The following is a 9,465-nucleotide window of genomic DNA, read 5'->3' as shown; positions in this document are numbered from 1 at the left end:
ACTTTTGCAGAACCAAGCACAACAGCACCACCAATAATCATAAGAAAAACATACAGAATGGAATGTAGAAGCGAGACTGTGCCTGATTTTTTTTCTAACCTAGACTGGAAATTCATGTGGCCTTTCAGAGTGAAAAGCCCCCTCGATTTTTCAATCTATAATCACTGACACATCCATAACACATCTTCAGCAGTGACTGCCCAGCAAGCACAGAAACTTTCCTTAATGTTACTATTTGGTTGCCCTTTGGTTATCTTTTGAGAACCATTTCATAATGTTCTGGGAACATTCTACTTTGGTTAACAAAGTCAGCCAAAATGTCTGTGTTATGTCTACTTTGCTACAAATGGTTTTTCTTTGATTAAGCTGCAGATAAATTCTTGCTTACTCTATATATGATGCTGCCAACACAAAATATATTATTATTATTATTAACATAGACATGTATTAACTTGATCTATCAGAAAGCAAATGTGCCTGTCCTTTTTTATTAGATACAAACATTATGATGTCCAACAAGGTTTGTATATGGATGGTTCAGCATATGTTCTTCTAACGTTAGGGGAACGTTCTCCAAAACGGTCCAGGTTAGTGCAAGGTTCCTGAGAGTTTAAAATTATTTGAAGGTTACCAGAATGTTAAGGGAATGTTCTCTAAATCATTACAGGTTCTCTGAACCATAATGCGCAACAACATGCAAATTATATATTTTCATAAGGAAAACTTTTCCAGGAAAACCAAATAGGATCTAAAAATGATCTGTTCGTGCTTGACTTGCATTGTGTACAATTTTACGAAAGGTGGAAATGTTTGGAAAATAGAAGTAGCTAGACTAGCAAAATAGGTAATGTTAGTGGAGCCAGTGAGGGCACATTATGACTTCGTAAATGAAATCAGTCAGGAACTCAAGTTCACTAAAGTCGATAATGTGTGCATATACTATTTTTTGTAAAGAAAGTCAAAGCCAGACATTGACCAAGGAAACATTTAAAAATTTATCTAGGAAAATTCAATTTTGTCACAAACTCTACAGATTATTACATGAAATCATTTACAGCAGATGAAAGACGTTAATATTTTATACCTGTTTTCGTAGTTCTAGATACCTGCACCGCCCAAAACTCGTAGCTACTGCTCTCAGATCTGGAGCATGTTTATCCAACAGTGTGTATAGACTGAACAAGACAGGAAGAGGTAGCACTGCTCACACACCTCTCAGTGGTCTATGACTAAATGCCTCACGAGATAGAAATTTCCCCCCCAGCAGTGTGACAGTGCCTTGAAAACTGAACCGTGAATAAATGCCTAAATAAATAGTCCAGGATTTTTCAACCAAATATCATTTCATCTACCATATACATAGTGTTTGTGTAATAACCAGGAACAAGAATTTATATTTCCCTCTACTGAGAAAAGAATGGACTAAAAACCTTTTTGCTTTAAACTCACATATAATGGAAGTCTCAGGCAGTTGTTGGGCAGTTAATAATCTTTATGCAAATATTTATTATGTATTTCTGCAGAACAGAGGGGTATAATTTGTGGTATTACTTTACCAACATAGACAGAAACACACAGGTACCTCATTTCCCTCTTGGCATGAATACCACAAAGCTATGAAAGGGAAATGGTGAAAGTGTAAGCAAGTTGATAAGTCATTCTCTGATGTCTGTATCATCCTAAGACCTTTATTATGAAGAATGTAACAGTTGTATTTTTGAATTTATGATATATAGCCATGGAATTTAAGCATTTATTATTGTTGTACTTTACAACTGCTCCAAGAGTTAAAAATTCTTTCCATATATATAGCGCTTTTCTAACACTCAAGGTTGCTGTAACATTATGACAAGTTCAGAGTAAATAAGTTTTTCTCACTACAGGGAAATATGTCGTAATTCTTGCCTGTGGTTATCACACATACACTACAGATGTTAGATTCTAGTCAATAGAGATTAGGTTGAAAACCGCTGGAGTATTCCTTTAACTGAGTAGTAAGATTTACTTATTAGGTCTTCAAGTATTACAACAATAAAACACACTGATGATTGTATAAACCTTTTAAAATATAGATAATAATCCCTTAAAGTCAATAACAATCTTAGGACAGTTTCTGATCAGTGAGCGTAGGGTAGGCAGTGGAGTACAATAGCTCTTTCCAACCACAACTGATCCAGAAATGTTCAAAATGCTCATCACTTCAGCGCTGAAGTGATGAGTGGAAAGCAAGCGGAGAGAAGGATGGAGTTGTTTAGAGGAGGGAGTCGTCTGTACAGCCTCCCCCCAGACCGTAGCGGAACTCCTGCAGGTTGGAGATGCCATAGAAGTGAATAAACGCTGCAGCCACCACCAACACGTGGAATATTTGATGAGATTGGAACTGAGAGAGAGAGATGGGGAGAGAGAGAGAGAGAGAGAGAGAGAAGGAGAGAGAATTATTAACACTTGAGACTACATCTCAAATCAAGCCACAGCTAAGAGTTCTATAGGTGTGCTCTTAAATTTGGTTATGAATTACAGCCAGATTTGTTTTTGTGGCTCAATGTTTGAATTGATGCTTAATGCAAAAAAAACAAAACAAAACAAAAAAACAAAAAAAACAAAAAAAAAAAACAAAAAAAAACAAACAAAAAAAACTAAATTCAGGTTATCTATCCTCAGAATAGTGCCTTACCCAGATATCGCATTTCCCGGGGAAGTAGCGTTCAGGGATGCGCGCTGCATACAGACCGGCTCCAGTGATGTACATGGCACCCATTAGGATAAACCAGCCCATTTGGCCCACTGTTGTGGCCTTCACAAAGCCCTCAGCGATGGTGAAGTGCATTGTAGGAATGATGCCACTTAGTCCCAGGCCAAGGAACACACCTAAATACATTAATAGGAAAAGTATAAAAACAGCATAAATTCACAGATAGGTGGATATGACTGTTACAATAAGCTGGACGCATGCACATAATCAAGGTGATCTCCATTAAGAAAGAGAGCCTCTGGCCATTCTCTTCAACTAGCAGTTTCCTGTCCTCACATGGAGAGAATCTGCAGGTACTTACGAATGGGAAACTCATCAAACTTGTACTCACATGTACGTGACAAACACATACTGTCGGTTTCATTGTATGTAAAGCAGGTGATGAAGAGAATTTCACAGTCTAATAAGTTTCCTCTTCTCACGTGTTATGTAGCTTGTCATAACATGTTCTCAACACCGATAAGATGCATTTCATTCTTGTTTGATATGCATCTCTGTTATAGGAAGTGCTCACTACTGAAACAACCACACAAGACTATTATAATTTTCCCTGGTCCAAAATCAACCAGCAGACTGATGACACAACTCTGATAACGCTTAAAGACAACGTGAAATAGAAACGTGAACACATTTTTTTCTTCCGCAACGTGACGCATTTCTAAGTGAAACTGCATATTTGGGTGGGCAGGACTTTCGTTTTATCTATATCAATTTGATTGGCATGTGAAAAGTGGGCGTTCTAGATCTACACACCAGCCTGCAGTCAATCATAAAGGAATACTTGCCTTCTGCAAGCACCGCAAGCTCATTAAACGTGGCGGATGAAATCCTGCCAGTGCAAGAGGGTGTGTACAGCTTTACCGTAATTAAAATATTGCCTGAAGCGACCATTATTAATCTTCAGAACTTAGGCCAGACATGAACAAATCAAAACATACAAATCATATTTTTATAAGTGAAATTCATATTTAAAAAACTCTAATAATTATGTACAATATAATTTCGAGATTTGTACCAAGAGCACCCTTTAATATATATGTCTGTTATAAGATGTGTGCATGTTGTTAAGATAAGGCAGAATAGAGCGGTATGTGCTTCTGTGGTGTGTGCAAACTGCTGTCATGTATATGTTAAGTGTTTATTGAGTCAGTGCCTTACCTGCACGTGTAGGTCTGTGGCGTGGAGTGGCGAAGCGATCCCACTGTGCCACGATGATGGCGGCGATGCCCAGCACACACACCACAGAGAGGTATATGAGGCGTGGCTGTGGAGAGCAGTAAAACGAGTAGTAGAGCCATGGCACGAATGAGCCCATTATCAGCAAAGCTATACCCGAGTAATCCAACCTAAACACAGGAAAAAATGGCAAAAAGCAAAGTTACGCATCAATACGCAGTCTGAAAATCAGTCCAGTATTTACAGTGTACAACGGAGTGCGCATTCACTCAAAGGTGTTATTTGGAGGCATGCATCAGGACTGGTATCCCATAGGACCAAACAAAAAAAGTTACAGGTACAAGTATTTTTAACTTCTAGGCAGGTGGGAACAAGCAGTCAGATCTGGAGTTTGTGGGCCAAACAAAGGCCATGTGAGTGTGCTGTGAGCCTGCGTGGTGCTGTGTGATGTATTTACCACATTCACTCATCTTCAGTCACTGCTTTAACCTGGTTATCGTCACGGTGGTTTTAGTTACTAATTACTTTACATTTCGAGAATTAGAAACATATACACAGGCAGGCACAAACAAAAATAACACACCTCTTTGCTTGGAGGTCTGATTCTAATTATACAAATTGGTGTTACAATACATAAACTGTATTGGTTTTCATTAATGACAGACAGAAAACATACTGCACTGAAAAACAAAACCTTCAATACACTGCTCTTACATCACTTAATCTCTTTAATGAAAAACAAACAGCCAGGGACCTTTGTACGAATGTTTTTTTTAAAGAATTAAACACTGACTAGTTGCAATCGCTACCACATCTGTGTGTTAAGCAAGGTAAATAATGAACAAAATCATGATTGCTATACTATAATTAGATAGGTTTGCTAAATGAATAACTGACAACATGACAATGCAAATCAGAACAGATACTGAAGGAGGACATGTGGGGTTCTCTAATCACTGTATCGTTCTTATACCTAGATCCTGGCTTTTTATTAAGGAAAACGTGTAGAGCTACGTTCATGGGATTTAATGGCTTGAAATCACCATGTTCAGTGGCACCTTAACACCTAATATATACCAAACAAAAGATAAGGCAGCTAATAAATAAATGCATAAATGAATGAATTCAACTTTTCATTTAAGACAGACACTGAGACTCACTTCGAGAATGTCCTGGACACTTTCTCTGAGTGACAGTAGACTGTGTGGAAGAGCCAGGAGAAGCAGAGACAGAGCACAGCGCCCAGGAAAAACATCCCGAACACCACTTTCTCCTGCAGAGGAGCCATGAACGACACATTCGGCCGCAGCATGGTCAAAGTGCCCAGAAAGAGGAAGAGGATCAGACCTGAGGGGAAATATTACTACATTTTTACAACATGAATTATGTCATTACACATCTACAGATTTTAATCCCGAGGAGTCCTAAGGCATGGTTGTCAGCTGTTCTCAAACTTTCATGTAAAAAAAAAACAAAAAAAAAAAAACCTTACACTACAATAAAGGTCAAAGTAGAGTCAAAGGCTTGAACATAATAAAAGCCGAGAGTCTTAAATTTAACTGGCTGTAAATTGGTAACTGACAAGAAACACACACAGTCATAGAAACAGACCCAGTAAGTGCGTCCAGATGTTCCCTGTTTCTGTATGGATCCTGAAGATGCTTCCAAAGCAGGCTCGGAAAGATGGCATGGGTGGCCGGTGACCATGAAGCAGGTAGTCATTATCCTTTAGCCAATCAGGAAGCAAGTGGAAAGGAATCACTCGCCAGCGCCCTTCCCATACCTAGTAATAACAATCACAGGACAAGTGCTAAGTGCTATGCATATGTACTTACTGATGAATTTCATCGAAGGCCAAGGAATGCCCAGTTTCCTTTCTGTAAAACTAATGTAACATTAGTGGACTGTACAAAATTAAAGGACTGCTATTGGATAAGCACACCTATCCTACAGAATATACACTCACAGCACTTTATTAGGAACACTATACTAATACTGGGTAGGGCCTTCCTTTGCTCTCAAAACAGCCTCACTTCATGGCATGCATTCCACAAGATATTGGAAACATTCCTACGAGATTCTGGTCCATGTTGACATGATTGCATCATGCAATTCCTGCAGATTTTTCAGGTGCACGTTCATGCTGTGAATCTCCCGTTCTACCACATCCCAAATGTGTTCTACTGGATTCAGAGCTGGTGACTGGGAAGGCCACTGAAGAACACTGAACTCATTGTCATGCTCAAGAAACCAGTGTGAGATGACTTTTGCTTTGTGACATGGTGCATTATCATGCTAGAAGTAGTCATTAGAAGATGGGTAAATTGTGGCCATGAAGGGATGCACATAGTCAGCAACAATACTTAAATAGGCTGTGGCATTCAAGTGATGATTGTTTGGTATTAACAGGCCCAAAGTGTGCCAAGAAAACATTCCCCACACCATTACACCACCTCCACCAGCCTGGACTGTTGACACAAGGCAGGCTGGGTCCATGGATTCATGCTGTTGACACCAAATTCTGACCCTACTATCTGTGTGCCTCATCAGAAATCAAGATTCATCAGACCAGGCTACGTTTTTCACAGTCTTCAACTGTCCAGTTTTGGTGAGCCTGTGCCCACTGCAGCCTCAGCTTTCTGTTCTTGGCTGACAGAAGTGGAACCTGACATGGTTTTCTGCTCTTGTAGCTCATCCACTTCAAGGTTTGACATGTTGTGCATTCTGCTGGCCCGTATCTGCATGCTTTTATGGATTACACTTCTGTCACACGACTGCCTGATTAGATATTTGCATGAATGAGTAAGTGTATAGGTGTTCCTAATAAAGTGCACAGGGAGTGTATACTATGGTCCAAAACAGTCCACTACCACTAACTATTTCATCGTTGAAACTTTCTGGGTGAGCGAGATGGCCTTCTTTCCTCAGGTAATCAAGAGTGATATTAGGCAAATCATAACTTCATGTGTTTCAGAAGAAGCAATGTCATCTGACAGGCAAGAAGGCGGAAATGGCATTCAGGCTTTTGGGTAATGACTACGGACTTATATTTGTTTACCTTGTGTACAAACTCCTCCATTTTCTCCATGGCATGGTGAGCCTGCAGAGGCAGTGTGACCACCTGCAGGTCATCCTCCTCATCATTGTCATCATCATCATCCTCCTCCTCCTCCTCCTCCTCCTCACTCGGGTAAGCTGTTGCACCCTGTCGATGTAAATCAAGTTAAATTTAGAAAGCCTTCTGTAATGCCTCTCAATCTGCCTCTGACAGCAACATGTAAAGAAGAGAACTTCTGGATTTGACACAGTTCATCTTCTTATGCATTTAATTCACAAACCACCTCTCTAACTATTTTAACATAACTAGAACCATGACGGATTGTCCCTCTTTCAGTCCATGTCTCTCCTTTAGCAGAAGCGGCACTCACTCTGGTTTTGGTCGATGCTTCTGGACTCGTCAGCAGCGGTCCGAGCTCAGTGAGCTCCATGTCCTCCGTGTTCCTCTCGTCCTCCGAGACCCGGCACTCGGCATCGCTGCTGGAGCCGTTGCTGCCATGGTGTCGCGTTGTCATGGGAAGACAAACCTAAAGCTCCCCAGAGACCCCACCTTACCCCACAGCCAACAATCAACGTCCCGTGATCCTATACACAGGGCCGTTAATGGAGAAATGTCGTATCAGAGAAGCAATCCTTCTGAAACAGACACATATGAACATAGCAGGATTTATTGTCAAACGATATATGAAGATGAGCCAGATAAAAGTGCTGACCTACTTAAAATGCGGGAAAGGGCTGAACAGTAAGGTAATATGACACAAGTATTGTGATAAATTAAGGCACAGTCCACTTTTCTGAGAATATCGCAGCTATTATCATTATATTTATATAGCAATTACACTATATGAGAATTATGATAATTACAAGCTGATGACTTGGAGATTCTACTCCAAGCTTCCGATGATGTCACACACAGTCAAGTCAAAGCTTTTGGTGATGTCACACACCGTCAAGTCAAAGATTTCAGTGACGTCACACACCGTCAAGTCAAAGATTTCAGTGACGTCACATACTGTCAAGTCAAAGATTTTGGTGATGTCACACAGCATCGTCTTGAAGATTTCTGTGATGTCACACACCATCAAGTCAAAGATTTTGGTGATGTCACAAACTGTCCACTTGAAGGTTTTGGTGATGTCACACACTGTCAAGTCAATGTTTACTGTACTTACTGCAATTTCCAATGTACATGATCACACTATTTTATCTCTGATTCCTTTATACTTGTCATATAGTGGATCAGATGTTTAAATCTATTCTGACCTGCTGTTCTCTTTTTTGTAGACATTTTGGAATTCAGATGAAAACCTGAGGCCTTATTAAATGTGGTATCACCTTGTTTTTTGCTACTCTCTTCGCAAGGCAATCCATCATGTCATGGTCAGTGTGGTGTGTGGCAGGAGACAAAATAAGACAATATATAAATCCTGATATTATGACCAGATGCATCCCAGTAAGTTAAATTCGATCTGTATTTTTGCTTTTAGAGTAATACTGTACATCCGACAAGCTTTGTTTTTCACTAAAGCAGCCACTAGTTCTATCCATACCTGAACCTGTGAGAGGCAGTTATCTAACACATAGTCCATGTACACTGTATTCTGCTGTCAGTGTATTTGAGCCTCGATGTGTTTACGTGGCATAACTCGTTCTTCCAGGTGTTTAAATTGGTGGCATAGCTAAAAAATTAGCCAGCTACATCAACCAAGTTATTGTTTACATCCTGTCAGTGTCGAAATGAACAATGTCAACATTTATACTGTAGTTCTTTTTGCTAGCTTTGCTTCCTAACACAAACATTAGCGCAACATTATACCATACTGTGTTTGTAGCCGTTTTTTTTGGCTAACACTGCCAGCAATCCTCTTTCAGGTTATACAGAAAAATCAACCTCATACCACAGGAGAGGGTTCTGTTGCTGGTCACTTTCCATACCTGTTCAAGGTTCCTGATAGACGCTGCGGATTATTTACGCTTTCAGCCCACTAGTGTCAGCAAAAAGACAAAATGGCCAGCTAGCTAGCTACAATGCTAACTACACGTTAAAATACGCTAGCTAACAAATTACTAATCCAGACAATCTCTCTGTGCTCCAGATAAACTTTACTGGCGAGGTCAGTCCTAGATATCTAAAACAATAATCTCTACTTTTGGTGTGCATGTGTTGTTTAACCAGGTCTGCTGCGGTTTATTTTAAGCCTGACTATAAAGCAGCAATGATTAACTAGCCTAGCTGGCCTACCGAGAGACGTTCTTCCGGGAATAGACAGTCTGCAGGGTTGCCAGGTCCTCTCGACAAAATCCTCTCAAATGTCTAAAACTCTAAATGTGCTCATCTCCAAATTTCAATTCTAATATCACTTCTATCATTTCCTTATTTTAATATTTAAATAAGAAAATTGTAGAAGTGATATTAGAATTGAAACTGAGGTAGGATTTAGATAGTCCGCAGGATTGCCAAGTCCGCTTGACAAAATCCT

At 39.9% G+C, this 9,465-nt stretch overlaps 1 protein-coding gene across 2 annotated transcripts; it reads right to left on the bottom strand.

Annotated features, from left to right (window-relative positions):
* Window positions 1-976: 976 nt before the first annotated feature.
* adipor1b (adiponectin receptor 1b) lies at window positions 977-9,269 on the bottom strand. 2 transcript variants are annotated; one of them, XM_026922619.3, is made up of 8 exons: window positions 8,921-9,269; window positions 7,357-7,621; window positions 6,987-7,133; window positions 5,540-5,711; window positions 5,089-5,275; window positions 3,911-4,098; window positions 2,675-2,868; window positions 977-2,380 (listed from the first exon to the last, which is right to left on the bottom strand). In XM_026922619.3, the coding sequence occupies exons 2-8, from the start codon at window positions 7,498-7,500 to the stop codon at window positions 2,252-2,254; spliced, it is 1,161 nt and encodes a 386-aa protein (XP_026778420.3). In that variant the 5' UTR covers window positions 7,501-7,621; window positions 8,921-9,269; the 3' UTR covers window positions 977-2,251. The 2 variants fall into 2 exon arrangements, with proteins under 2 accessions (XP_026778420.3, XP_026778430.3); XM_026922629.3 differs by having other exon boundaries at window positions 7,357-7,618.
* Window positions 9,270-9,465: the final 196 nt, after the last annotated feature.

Source organism: Pangasianodon hypophthalmus, chromosome 8 (assembly GCF_027358585.1).
Source record: "Pangasianodon hypophthalmus isolate fPanHyp1 chromosome 8, fPanHyp1.pri, whole genome shotgun sequence".
In the NCBI taxonomy this organism is placed as follows: domain Eukaryota; kingdom Metazoa; phylum Chordata; class Actinopteri; order Siluriformes; family Pangasiidae; genus Pangasianodon; species Pangasianodon hypophthalmus.
The sequence above is the reverse complement of the archived record's forward strand: the minus strand, read 5'-3'. Positions and strand labels throughout refer to the sequence as shown.

Excerpts from the sequence above, each read along its gene's own strand:
- adipor1b (XM_026922619.3), bottom strand. The coding sequence starts at position 7,500 with ATGACAACGCGACACCATGGCAGCAACGGCTCCAGCAGCGATGCCGAG. Across the intron at positions 5,712-6,986 it reads TGGAGGAGTTTGTACACAAG|GTATGGGAAGGGCGCTGGCG; the intron begins GTAAACAAATAT and ends TGTTATTACTAG. Across the intron at positions 4,099-5,088 it reads GTGTCCAGGACATTCTCGAA|GTTGGATTACTCGGGTATAG; the intron begins GTGAGTCTCAGT and ends TCCTGTGTTTAG.